At 40.8% G+C, this 14,476-nt stretch overlaps 1 protein-coding gene and 1 long non-coding RNA gene across 2 annotated transcripts; both read left to right on the top strand.

Annotated features, from left to right (window-relative positions):
• The first annotated feature begins 2,140 nt into the window (after positions 1-2,140).
• Positions 2,141-12,660, top strand: LOC121944076 (rho family-interacting cell polarization regulator 1-like). Its single transcript, XM_042487749.1, has 17 exons — positions 2,141-2,280; positions 5,426-5,507; positions 5,623-5,756; positions 5,891-5,969; positions 6,117-6,140; positions 6,268-6,321; positions 6,790-6,939; positions 7,120-7,183; positions 7,268-7,311; positions 7,395-7,520; positions 7,657-7,805; positions 7,930-8,038; positions 9,825-10,463; positions 10,549-10,787; positions 12,126-12,216; positions 12,326-12,449; positions 12,590-12,660. Exons 3-17 carry the CDS (start codon positions 5,665-5,667, stop codon positions 12,658-12,660), a joined length of 2,055 nt encoding a protein of 684 aa, XP_042343683.1. The 5' UTR covers positions 2,141-2,280; positions 5,426-5,507; positions 5,623-5,664.
• Positions 12,445-13,881, top strand: LOC121949558. Its single transcript, XR_006106249.1, has 2 exons — positions 12,445-12,509; positions 12,590-13,881. It is a non-coding gene; the product is annotated as an uncharacterized LOC121949558 (long non-coding RNA).
• Positions 13,882-14,476: the final 595 nt, after the last annotated feature.

The raw sequence follows: 14,476 nt of genomic DNA, 5'->3' as shown, positions 1-14,476 counted from the left end.
CTCACTCTGAATTATTGCTGTGTAAATACTATTAAACGCCCAGTTAAATTTCAGACGACAGTTGGGAGTTATTTAACAAGTTAATCTGGAAGATTAATAGCAGCACTCTCGGTGTTGCCAGCTGCTACGTCCTGTTTAGGAGGAAATCTGGAGGAAAAAGCGCCACATGCTGTCCTTCACCGCCGCCCCCTCCCCGGCTCGGCTCGGCTCGGCTCGGCCAAACTTGTGCCAACGGCCCCAACGCTGCTGCACCTGAACCTACGCGTTTTACTGGGCCACCCGGGGCTGACACGGCTCTGGCTGTGGGAGACGCTGACACTTTTTCTCCTTCCTCTTTTTGGGAGACTCCTCGTGTCTGTTTTTTTCCGTTGGTTTCACCGTGGCGTCGCCAGCGAAGCAGCAGCGGAGAAAACAGTGACAGACTGAGGGACATCCATCACTGTTGCCACAGCAACTAGCCGACACATGATTTCCGTCTGGGCGAGTGACATTTCAAAATAAAGCATGCGCTCATTTTATGTTGCTTTTTCGGGATGAACTTACATGGAAATGTGATGGTCCAGACTGTGTTTCTAACGGTATTAGGAAGGTTGGTTTTGAAATGAAATAGTTTACAAGTTACTAGTTACCCTGTTTCAAATGTAGTGAGTATTGCAACTATTGTAATTACTTTGTTATTAAGTAAGTAATGCAGCCTATTATTATATTTGATTATCAGTCAATTAATCAATCAGACTTTATTTAAATAGCACTTTTCATTTATGTAAAACTGTAACACCCCCCCAACACACACACACACACACACACACACACACACAAATTCTTACACGCACATAAGTACACAAGCACATGGGTAAAAAAGCAAGAATTTGTTGTTAATTAAACAACTAAAAATACTCATTAAACCAGAATGAGGAAACACAGAGCCAGGATAAAACCTTTAGAATAAAGATAATAAATAAATAATATAATTTAATAATAAGTAAATTAATAAATATAATGCTCTAGATAGTAGCTAAAAGGAAAATGAAAAGATAACTGCACAAAAAATAATAGATAAAACTGTTAAAAATAATAAAACCATATACCACCTTGTAAAACAATAACTCAACAACAACAAACAATACCTATAACTAATAAATAGTTAATAAATAAACTGTTAAAGTTCAATAAAAGCCAAACTAAAAAGGTAGGTCTTGATTTTGCTTTGACTTTGCTTTGTCTTTAAACAAATGTTTTAAACTGGGCAATAAATCTGAAAAATGTCCAAAATATGCTATACCATAAGAGGGCATTACTGCATAGAGAAAATATGCAAAGCGACTGAATAAAAGTTACACTCTACTAGGGCTGAGCAATATACACCATACATACCTTTACCGTGATATCAGACCACATAACGTCTGAGATTTTGAATATCTTCATATCATAATATGAAACAAGTGTTGTCTTTTCCCGATTCTAAAGGCTGCAGTACAATAAAGAGATATAATTTTCTAAACCTGACTGTTCTACTTGTTCTTCAATACTTGCATTCACCCACTTAAGTCATTAAATCCACATTACCAATGAAAATCAAAAATCTCATTGTGGTAACTGCTTACAGTTAGCCTACATTATTTTGCAATTTAATAACATGTAACTATTCATCTTTATTCCCAACTTCACAAACATAATCTGCAACATGCCAAGTAAGCCTAGTAAGTCTGTACCAGATAGATAGATAGATAGATAGATAGATAGATAGATAGATAGATACCTGTATAAATGTGAATTTCAATGTAAATATCAATATATATCTTGCACTCCAACCATTCTTGTATATAACACTTTAATTCCATGGTTCTGTTTCTTGCACTGTTACACTGTTACTTGTGTTACTTGTTTTGTTTTGCACTGCTAGACTTGTACTTTTTATATTTTATATTTGTATCTTCTATTTTTATGTTGTTTTTTTTTTTCTATATTTATGTTGCACCAACCCACCAGAACAAATTCCTCGTATTGTGTTAACTATACCTGGCAATAAATCTTTTTCTGATTCTGATTCTGATTATAGATAGATAGATAGATAGATAGGGAGCTTTTATATTGAAACCCTGACACCGGAAGTGGTTTTCAGTCTCTGCCGCTAGCTTGACTGTGGATACAAAAAAACTGCGAAATCAAGGAGAGGGACAGCGCCCAGAATAACTGTAAACCTCTGCAAACTGAGTGCAGCATCGTGTTGGAAATGAGACTCCTGTCATATTCTCCGGGGTGTCTGACGTTAAAACGGAGGTAGGAGTCCGCTGCTTTTATCGGCAAGGTCACAACGAGAAGCCCGTTAAATTTTTCTCTACATGGTCATGAGTCCGTCCGACGTGAAGTTGCTTTCCTGTGATGTTGTCGAAATATATATCCGCCAGCTGGCCGTGATTGGCCATCTCTATGTTTTTTCTTGCTGTTTTTGGTGTTTAATGTGAGTTGGTGGGCCGGCACGCTCAGGGATCAGGGTGTTGGGGGTCTTTGGGAGGACGGGAGTGGACTTTTTTGTGGCCTGTGATGAGCTCCGGGGGCTGGGGTGGGATATGTGCGGAATACAAAATCTGGCACGACACCGTTTCCCCAAATTCGCTGTTTGAGCTCCATCCTTTTGGTGTTTTACTTCAAGTTATGAGCCGTGGTGTGTGTTGATCCGACTGAGTGGCCTGCTGCCGCCGGGTTAGGCTAATCCAGTAATCTGGAGTAGAGGTGGTTGCATTGTATTGTAACACCATTACTCCTCATCCTCCTCCTCTTCCCCCTCAAACAGACCCACAAAGTGTGGATGTACACCGGTGTAATGGGCGGTGAGCTCGCGTAGTTGTTTATATCAGCACAAAAGCTCCCTGAATCCAATGATTAGTCGATTAGTGGATCGACTGATTGGGAGGAAATCGATCGCTTCCAGTAATGGGTATGACTAATGTCTTAACGTCACATACATGACTTTCTTTTCCTTATTTTGTGACATTACATATTGAACACTGTTTTTTTTTTTTTTGGTTGTTTTTTAGCATTTGGTCAGACGAAGCCGATTTGAAGTTTTGGCTGTGATACATTCTTAGGAATGGGAATCGCCAGAGGCTCACACACAATATTATTATGATACTTAAGTCATGATACAATATGATTTCAATTTTATAGTATCAGAATATTTTCACAATCTTAATCTGTTTTTCTTTCAAAAAACATGGGCAATGAGCTAGAAAAAAGAAACAATCCAAATATTTGCAAAAAAATGAGTTTGATTATTGCCTTTTACTCATGTTTTTGGATTAAATCAAACCAATTTGCTCTAGGTTCAAACGTTTAAATACTTGTGAAAAGCATCTGACAGCAGCATAAGAAAAGGGATGTCACTCCAAGGATGGTCAAACATGCTGCGATATGCTGAGTATTGTGAAAACATATATTGATTTGTAGCCTTTTATCTACTGCAAGTTATGTGTCCAAAGGAAAACTTAACATCTGTTTTATCTAAAAAGAAATACAGTTTTTTTAGTCTTTTAGTCTTACTTACATTTTAGCAAAATGTAACTAATGGACTGAAAAAAAAGTAAATTGATTTTGTTAAAAAAAAAGTTTTGTAAGTATAGTCATACTGTGCTGAATCATTTTTTCCTTCACCCCTAGTACACTGTGACAGAAGTGACACATAAGAAGTTAACAGATAAAATTATTAAAATGCCCAGGTGCTAATCAAAATGTTAAATACGTAATTAACACCAATAAAAACACTAAATAACATAACCAAACCCTAGCATAAAAACAATAAAAAATTGTGAATAAATAAATCATAAAGGCAGGCTCCAAAATGATCAAATTTATCAATCAATTATATGCAATAATCTATTGAGAAGGAAATTTTTTTTTACGCTTTTCTAACAATTCACAGACGAAACAATCAGCTTGTAATAATAGTATTTGCAGCCCTGCTCAGTTTTACATCAATTATTAATGTATGTGTCCAAAATAACAGATGAATAAACGTGGTTGTGAGATCGTCGTAGGGCCGAGCTGTTGGCTGAACATGGCTGCATGTGCGTGTGAATGCAGCGAGTGCACCAAAGGCTTTTTTTAAACAAAACTCCAGTCTTGTGAGGTGATTGGAAACAGTGTCCTCTTTGTTCACTCCGCTCCGAGGAGAGCATTAATCCAGTCAATGATCTCTAATGTAAGGCAGGGGATAAAAGCACATCTGACGGAGAGGAAACAGGGCGATCGGCACTCAGAATTATCAATATTACTACTACCGAAAGTCTGCTGAGCTATTTATGGGTGGGTGGGAGTGTGTGTGTTTCATCATGATGACTTTGCACTTTGTGTGCACACCTCAGGGTGCAGATCCGAGTCCTGCACATGCCATGTTTGCCAGAAGGTGTTTGGGTGTTGTTATCCGTAAAGGCTCTCTGGTATGACACCTTTTCTCTGCCATGTTCTAACCCCTGACCAAACCCAGTTAATCCTCCCAGTGCAGCTAAGATTAGCGGTTTAACTGGACCCCCGTCCCGGTGCACCCCGAGCCCACGACCTCGCTGCGAGGGAGAACACAGAAACACAGCAGGGTGCACACGGCTTATTCTCATATCAGCGATGTTGTCCCTAACAAGGTTTTGATCATATGAAACCATAATCTGTTTGTTTTTCCAACAGGTGGTACGTTTGATCTCACAATAGACACATTTCTCCTCTGGTTTTGAGTTTGGTGTAAGACAATGGAGAGCAGATGTCACCAGGAGCTCTGTCCTGTGCTGTCTCTCTGACAGATACCATATGTTAATATGGGTTTGGCTCCTGCTTGACAGCTTTAGTTTGGTTTAAGTCTGTAATCTCTTTTGTGACTAGATTAGCTCATGCATGACCCTCTTTTGCGATGGTTTCCCCTGACTGTGGCATCATACTAATCTGCGCATTCAATGGCTTATCTTGGAGTAGAAAAAGGGTCAATTTTTACACCCTGGCACACAGCAGAGGGATGGTTTTATATTCTTGGGCCAAACTTCTGTGTAGAATTTCCTGTGTAGAGTCAGCCATGAGACTTCCTGTGCTCTGGTGTTGGATGTGGAGGGGGTGGAGAAGCAGGGAAGGAAGGGGAAGAGAAGCAAAAGCTGACTGTACTCCTTACTGTTGTCAGTCGGCGTTGGCCACAGTGGTTGCAGCGTGCGTGTCGTGCACCGTCTCAGACTTTCAACAAAACAATGTGGCCAGACCGAGGAAGTGAAAGAGTGGTTTCAATCCTCCTTTTCTCCCCTCACCAGTTTTTCCTCCAGTGACCTCTGTAATTATCAGAATCCTTTATAATCACAGAGTAGGAGCAAAAATCCTGTCAGGTACAGCGAGGTACGAAGTGACGACCGAGGGACATTTTTTCCTCTAATGTCTCCTTTTTGTGTAATTACAGGACATGTCCTTCGGTTTGTTAAAGCCACAGTGCTACACTCAACTCTCCAAGCATGCTACAGTAGTGACTCTCCACTCAGCAGGTGAGTGAACGCTCTGTCTCCCTTTCTGTCCGCACAGTTTCACCCATTTTGCTTTAATTGAAATAACCACAAAGGCCTTATCAGACATGAGCCCATGTTCCTCTCCCTCCCTCAGCACTGTTTGATCCAAAAGAAACGTGCCTTGTAAGGAAGCAGGATGTTCACAGGCTCCACCAAACTGCCACCCACTAAGACCCCGCAGCCCGAGCGGCTGGATGAAGTGTACGCTGCCTTACGCAGAGGCTTACAGTGAGTAAACACATCTCAGGCTCCGTTTGCATTGATTCCAGTGGATGACTGCCAGGTGGAAAAATCATTGAATACTCAGGATACGACTGCTTTTGAGGATAAAGCAATAATGATGGTGGGGTTTTTGTTGTCAGGTCGTACCTGCAGGTCCACCAGCTGGAGCTGGACAGTCTGGGTCAGCAGACCAGAGAGAACAAGAGGAACGGTCGTTTGGTGAGAACTCATGCAGTCAAACCAGTCACGCCAGTAATGACGATCATTTAGCACCAGGCTAGATGCTGTTGTCTCCAGTCCTCAGACAGGATGCAAATTTAACACTTTGTGATGCTAAATGTTTTCATGTTGTTGTTTTCTTTGCAGGGCTCTTTGTATGAGTTGGATAAGGTTAGTTTCATTAAAACCTGTTGTACACAAACATGAGTGCGGCACATTGAAACTGTATGCAGATGGAAAAGAGACTTCCTGGATTAGTCTGTCAAGGTTGACGTTGTCTTTCTTATTTTGTTTATAGCAAGTGAAAGCCATAGAGAGGTTTATGCGCCGCCTGGAATTCCACCTCAGCAAGGTGTGTATTTAAAGCTGCACTAAGCAAAATTTAAATTAAAACAATAGTTCAAAGCACTATGTATAATGTAGAAAGGTGTCAGTTCTAGTGACAGGTATCCTCTCTTAGGAGCTGGTGGAGACCAAATCAGAGTTAAAAGAAGAGATAATATTGTTGGATTTAAATTTATTTATCTATCTATCTATATCTATAAATATATATATATAAATCACATTTAAATTATACATAGCTACTTTGTCAGGAGATAGGAAGAAAGAAAACTATTTACAGTTTGACTAACAAATTGGTACAACGCCTCATAACTTTAGCAATCTTAAATAATTAAAGGAGGCTGGGGTTTTGCTGTTATTTTTCCATTGACTGCACTTTCATTTACCAGTCTCAGTATTATCCACGTGAATCCTCTCCTCAGGTGAGAGTCTAACATCATATCCATGTGTTGAAACCTGTGTGGTTTTGCTTGCCCAGGTTGAGGAGCTGTATGATGCTTATTGTATACAGCGGCGACTGCGTGACGGAGCAAGTAAGATGGTGGCGGCCTTTAACTCGGCCACTGGCAGCAAGGAGGCCAGAGAGAGCCTGAGTGAAGCCAACAAGGGCTACAGGGAGTGTACAGAGGTGAGACACTGACCTGACGGCAGGGCGTTGGTGCGTTTCAGCATGTAGGCCTACTGTTCTCTGTGCTGGACTTTAATTCTGTTGAAAGTAGATATCAGACTATGTTGGATATCAGACTGTAAATGTTCAAACAAATCTCTTTTACATTATTCACATCCTTCCCTCCGTCTGTCTCTGCAGCACATGTGCTCACTTGAAAGCGAATTAGAAAGCCAGATGGGAGAATTTCATGTCAAGATGAAGGGTGAGTCACTTTCTACTGCTTCCTATTTCCTCCAATCTGCATTAGCCCAGTTCTCATTTTTCTTGTCTATTTCGGATATTTCAGGCCTGGCTGGCTTTGCACGGCTGTGTGCTGGTGACCAGTATGAGGTAAGACACACAAACACAAGCACGTAGACATATTGTGAGTCTCTGCCTCCCCTGCATCACATCAACTGTTTCTGTCCCACCAGGTCCTAATGCGATACGGGCGGCAACGCTGGAGGCTACGAGGCCGCGTGGAAGTCAGCAACAAGCAGATATGGGACAGTGAAGAGTACATCTTCCTGCCTCTCGTCACAGAACTGCTGTCAATCAAGGTAGTAAAATATATAATAAACAATATATTTTATCACCAGCCTTAAACTTAATACATGCATTCTCACAAAAATGCCAACTTTTGCTCATTGCTATTTTTTCCTAAATCCCCATGCTCTCTGCCCTTCGGTTGTCAAGGTGACAGAGCTTAAGAGCCTGGCCAATCACGTGGTGGTGGGCAGCGTGTCTTGTGAAATGCTCGACCTGTTCTGCCCACTTCCCCAGACGCTTGCCGTGGACATCAATGACCTCGGGACAGTGAAGCTGAACTTGGAGGTCACCTGGAGGTACTTAAACCTCTCATTATGGCCGCTTTTAGTTTTGTAATTTTACACTATTAACATGTTTATTTAGGTACGTTCGATTCTGTTTCTCAACTTTGTGCTGCTTTTTTTTTTTTGTCTTTTTCAGTCCGTTTGATAAGGACGACCAAACATCCTCCACCAGTACAGTCTCCAAACGGCTGCTGTCCAATCAGAGCCCTCCAGACACGCCCTCTATGCGGGAGCAGGTGTTTTATGTGAGTCACATTAGAAGAGATCCTATCTGCATTTTGCACACAGCTGCTCTGTTACCCCACTAGTTTATCATTTCTGTTAAGGGTTTGTAAACTCTTTATTTATTTATTTTCCACTGTTTATTTATCTCACTGATGGCTATTATTACTGTCATTTCATTGGCTTGTTCTATTTCAGCTGTTCCCCAACTGCTTTGTGTGTAGCGGTAGCAGTGATGTGTGTGAGGACGTTCACAGAGCGCTGTGTGTGAGGGCGTGTGGCGGTGGGAGTGCTGTGCCTAATGTGAGGAGAATGAATGATAGCAGTAGCGGGACGTGTGACAGCAGCAGCAGCAGCATGTATGAGCGGAGCTGTGGTCCTTGTAGCTGTTTAATAGTGGTTGAGTAGAGCTCCAATATGTCCCTCCTCTTCCTCACCTCGCTGAAGAGCATGCCTCGATGCGGGCCCAGACAGAGCCGCTCGCTGTTGGAGGCGCTCCACGATGTCGTGGCCGACAGGACCGCTTCCTTACGTTGTGAACTCAGCCGTACAACACCCAGATTCACCTCTGTGCAGTCGGTGTGTTGGGACGTAGATGTAGAAGTTTAGTTTGTAGTGACCAATCAAAAGATCGATCACTTTAATTTGAATCTAAACTCAAGGAACACAATCACAGACTTTTTGTCAGCCGCATCGTGATCATTTTTAATTTTGATTGTTTATTCTAAAACACCAAACTTTCGACAGTTGTTTTACTGATGCAGATGATACTGTGTCCATTGTTTGTTTGTGAGATTTCAAACACTTAGTAATCGAAATCGTAGTCAGTGAATTTAGTGATGAGTGGTTTTATTTTATTTTGTGTGCAAAAATTAAGAAAACAACAAAATTTGATTGTCGTCCTTGGTGGAGGAAGTATAAAGATCCTTTACTTAAGTAAAAGTACTAATACTACACTGTGGAAGTGTTGCTCAAGTTAAAGCAAGTAGGCTAACTATAATAAGGAACATTTAATCTAAGTAAACGTATCCAATACAGAAAAAAAACAAGCTTACTTAAGCGTACTGGCACACTTAAGTAACCGAGCCATCGTTAGTATCATCAGTTTCACCTGTGTTTCCCTGTATGAGGTGAAAAGGTCTGCTCTGAGAAAGGACCTCTGCAAAATAGGTTTCCACATATAAGGAATTTGCTTTGTTGTATTGGTGCATAATTTAAACATAGTGAGATATAATGAAAATAAAAAATAAATGCAAGTTTTTTAAAAAAATCAGGAAATATGAATATAGAGTAGATTCAAGTTATAATAAAATATAAAAAATGCCATTAAAATAATAATTTAATAGTGTTTTTAATGGCATTTATAAATACACATAATGTACGTATTTAATATGCACATTATATGTGAATTAATATGAAAGAGCTGTGCAGTTTTCAGAAGTAAATGAATCCATTAAAAATAAAATGGAATATCTTTGAGTTGTGGACAAAATGACATTTGAGGACGTCACCTTGGCCTTTGGGACAGACTGATCAAAATATTTTCATCATTTGTCATTTTATAGACCAATCAACTAATCGATCAATCAAGAAAATAATCGGCAGATTAATCTCGAATAAAAATAATCACCCTATATGTCGTTGTATTTGTTTGTATTATTTCTCTTGATTTAATCTGAGAAACAGCATGTACACAGAACCTGTAATCCTGTTCCTTGCAGACCTAACGGTGATCATTGTTCACTTACTCAGATTAACGTCCTCTCTGTGTCTTATCCGTTGCCTCTCTCGGTCTTGTTTCCTGTCTAGTCTCTGCTGAAGCGTCAGGGAGAAATGGAGAACGGGACCGTCTGGTCCAACTCCTCGGAGTCCTCAGACGACTCCTCCAGTCCGGCCTTGGCTCATCACGCTCAGAGGCTGACGGCCTCCAACATGCTGCAAACCACTCTCACCAGTCAGCTGTCATTCACGCCGCACAAGTCCAGCGCGTCGACGCCGTCGCTCTCATCCAACCAAGAGGAGGACGAGACAGAAGCCGGGGAAGTTTTCTCTCAGATGGACGCGGTGCCCAACGGCCACCTGCAGACTTCCTGCTCACATAGTCCGGACTGTACTGTGACTGACCGAGCGTCTGTCCAATCAGCCGAGCTCTGTGAAACCTCAGCTGACCTGAGCTGCTCGTGCCCCGACGTTTCCTCCGTGTCTCCTGTGTCACTGATGGAGACTCAGGGTTTGTCTGAAAGTGGCGTCCCACAAGTGTGTATTTCAGCAGAGGAGGTAAAAGACAAAGCAACCGAGGAGTCGTCAGTACAGGCAGGACAGACTGAAGCAGAGACGGAGGACAGCACCACTGAAGCAGGAGAGGGACGCCAGGTAGAAGCATCAGAGAAACACGTTCAGCCACTTCAGTCCGTCCAGGAACCAAAACAACCGGAGGACGCTCCTACGGTAACCATCATCCGCCTCTCTGTCTTTGTGAAGTCTAATGTGTTGACGGTGATATTTAAACACCTGCATTTGTTTTTCTCCACAGGCTCCTTTTCCTAATTCTACTAGTTTCACTCTGGAAGTTGAAACAGCACTTGAAAGTTTTGACTTTCTCAACTGCTCTGACCTCGAGGAAGATGACGAGGAAGAGGAGGAACAACAGGAAGACGGAGAAAAGAGGGAGGATGACGACGACGGGCAACATAAGGAGAACCAAAACAAAGTGGAGGAAGAGAAAACGGAGGAGGAAGAAAAGGATGAAGACAACTTTTACTCTGGAGGAAGGTCAGTGTTTGTGGTCATTGTTGAGCTCTGAATAGTTTTCACATTTTTAGTGTTTCACATAAACTTAAGTCCATCTCACAACACTGATAAACTCAATACAACTTCTTATTCAACCTGGAAGTTTTCACATATTATTCTAAGACGGTTACAGTCACACCACTGAAAAATCCTACATGTTTTTTGCTACTTGTTTTGGATTATCTGTGAAACCTCACACCTGTGTACAGCTCTTTTTAAATTAGCAGAATCAGCTCAGTGTTTTTATGCAGATGTAACAGCCAGTGATGGAGACTCTGCGGTCGTTTTGCCAACAGTCTCTGGGAGATTGCATAACTCAGCCATTTGAATTTACAGTCTGAATGATATGATATCCACACTGGCATTGATCATAATAAAGAACCTCTTATGGGTTTTTTTAAGCTGTAATTGGTGAATTTTAAAAAAAAACACATTTTTAAAAAAATATTTGCTGAAACTATCATTATATTCACAGAGCAATCAACCAGAGACATAATCTGTAAAAAGTATTTTAAAAGCATTTCTAGTGGTCTTACTGCAAGGCAACAAAAACAACCAGCCAGAGCTGAGGAGTCTCTAACGCAGTTGTCAATCATGTCAGTCACTGCTCGGGGACTGCGGTCAAATTGTCAAACTAGAAGAACAACCATGAAGATAGTGGGCATTATTTCATTGTTGGAGCAGCATCCTTGATCCAGAAAAGCAAAATATTCTTCCTCGCCGCAAAAGTCAATAGCTTGAACAGTCTCTCTTGTGTTTGATATTTATATGTCCATCTGCGAAACCAAGAAGGAGGCATATAGGGTCTAACTCAGTTGGAGCACCAAAAATGATAGATAGTTCATTGACAATACCTAACCAATATCTTTGCACAGAAACAGAGTTTTGATTCATATTTTATCAGCACTGCCCAGTTTGAGTGCAGTTCACAAGCATTGACATGACTGACAGCTGCGTTTAAGACTCCTTGGCTCTGATCGGTTGTTTTCAGTGTGCTGTGGTCGAGTCTAGCAAATGCCATTACAGGCAGAAGAAAGAGGAGGGACATGATTTTTTTCATAGACTATTTGCCTCATATACTTTATTACTTTAAGAATACAGTGACAGTTTCAGCAAATGTGATACAGTTATTGACATAAAAGTGACAAACTTTAGCTTTAACTTAACCAATTACAAAACATTCACATTTCCATAGTCTTGGGGTTGATTTTTTTAACCCAGTTTATATATGTATGAATGCATATTAAGGTGTTTGAAATGAAGAGGTTGTATCTGACCCACTCACTGTTGCATTGATCTACTTTGTGTCTCACTCTGCAGCGATGAGGAGGAGGCAGACGGTCTACAGATCCTTATGGAGGCCCCAGAGGGATTCAGAAACTCTGATGAAGATCGATTTTCTGAATCACAGGTAAACACAGTGTCCGATTAGGGATGTTTTTTTTTTTTTTAAGAAATAATTTTGCATGTTTATTTTCATGTTAATCAAATGAAAGTTAAAAGGAAATATTTTTTAAAAGGAGTCAAGTATTGAGGACGGGCAGGATCTGTGTCAGATGGAGATGCCTGAGGAGAAGGAGGAGCACAGTGAGGAGAAGGAGGAGCACAGCGAGGAGAAGGAGGAGCACAGTGAGGAGAGGGAGAAGGAGGAGCACAGCGAGGAGAGGGAGGAGCACAGCGAGGAAAAGGGAGATGAACAACACGGTGAGAGGAATTTTCATTCATGTGACCAAACCCTGCAGGCGTGACAAGTTTGTTAATTTTCCCCATTTGTAATCTTTTAGGAGAGGACACGTCACATGAACAGGAGGAGCGTCCCTCTACTCCCACCCATCTGGCCACAGCTGTCTTCTAATGACACCAGTGGAACCATACGTAGAACCATTTCTCCCACTCTGCCATCTACTCATGCCATCTCCCTGTTGCACTGCGGGACCGGAGGCCTTGAGGATGTTCCACTTACTGCTCAGACAAACAAGCTCTTCCATTACGGCAGAGTTTGTGCACATATTTGCCTTGTTCTGACCAAGAACGACAAACCTCGAGGTTTCTTTCAACACACACTCCACCGTCACGTTGCCTGGGTTAAAGTGGGTCACCACTTAGTTTACACTTTCATAAACTGTTCCAGTCATGTGAGAATTTAATGTCCAAAACATTTCAGGAACAGCTAAAGGCGGCCTTGTTTTTGGCTTTATAACAGTGCTTTTTTTTTTTTTTTTTTAAAGTAATCTAATAATTTTAAATGGTTTTATAAGTTCAAGTTGATGGATTTCTTCAGTCGTCAGAGAAGCATACAATCACTTAATGCGTTCTCCAAACTACCAGTATTTGTGGATATATAACAATCTATCAAGTTTTTGTTTTTCAGTGTTAAATCAGTGTACAGCCCAGAGCTCTTTTCACTGTTGGTGAGAAAGGAAAAAGACGTCATGAGCATGTGATGTTTGTCTGAAGATTTTCATCGACGTGCTGTGGACATGAAATCATTTCCAAACCAGGAATGTACCCTTAAAACCAACAGGATCTTTTCATTTTAGGCATCAGAGACAGCTAATTATAAAGAAATACACATGGAGTGCAGAAGTTACATTCGACGGGAACGTAAGTATTATTATTATTCGGTCCGACATGAAAACAATCTGCAGTGTAAAACTATATTTAAACCTGCATGTGTAGCTGCCTCACACTGCCAGCATGTCGTCTGTATAAAAAGCTCAACTGATCAGTTTAAGTGTGTAAGCTAGGCTTCAGTGCAAGGAAGCCATCGGGTCTGTAACTGTGTAGAAAAGCCGCCGCACAGGGGCGCTATAGTCTCCCAGCATCATGCTTTACGTTGTTCTACAAAAAGCCTCGTCATTCAGAAAGTGCCTCAAGTGACAGAGATGTAAGGTTTTAAATGCCACGACAGGAGAGATCAGGCAAAAGATAACAGTGTTTATTTTCTGAATTACTTTAAGAGTGTGCACAATAAGAGATATTTACTGTTTCATATAAAGAATTGTATATGTCTTGAAATGTTAAAATGTTTATGTTCAGAAATGTTTAAACTTTATAAAGGTTTCTTTCAAATGAATACGCCTTTTGTTGAGTTGAATGAATCAGCATTTGTAATCTGTAACAGGGTGTCTGCAGGTATTAGACACTTGGTGAACAAAAATTCAGATGCAACACTTTAGTTTTTCACAGCTTTGAATTCAAGATTTAAGTCTCTGGTCACAAATTTGTTAAAATTCTCAAAACTTTAGATATTTGTGGCATTGTGTTGTGTGATCAAACTGCTGCACATGTTAGGGTGTCCCTTTATTGTGACCATCCCCAGACACACCTCAGCAGTAATGATGCTGTTAAATCAGCGTTTGATATGCCACACCTGTCAGGAGGGCGGATCATCTTGAAAAGAAGTGCTCTCTTGAGTTTGAAATGTATCTGTTAAGTGCATTTAAACATCTGAGAAGTTCAACTTAAACCTGTGAAAACTGGGAGTAAAATCAAAGTGTTGTGTTTAAATATTTGTTTAGTATAAATTCAATGCTTTTAAAGACAATTTCAAGTTAATTTTACCCAAATATAAGGCTGATTTTTTAGGAAATCCTTTTCTTATTAAAGCAATACAAGTAGGTGTAAAGCGAAGTCGTGGTAAAAGCAAGTACAAAGTAAAGTGTTTGGTT

Source organism: Plectropomus leopardus, chromosome 1 (genome assembly GCF_008729295.1).
Source record: "Plectropomus leopardus isolate mb chromosome 1, YSFRI_Pleo_2.0, whole genome shotgun sequence".
Classification (NCBI taxonomy): Eukaryota; Metazoa; Chordata; class Actinopteri; order Perciformes; family Serranidae; genus Plectropomus; species Plectropomus leopardus.
This window is presented reverse-complemented; position numbering and strand designations above follow the sequence as displayed.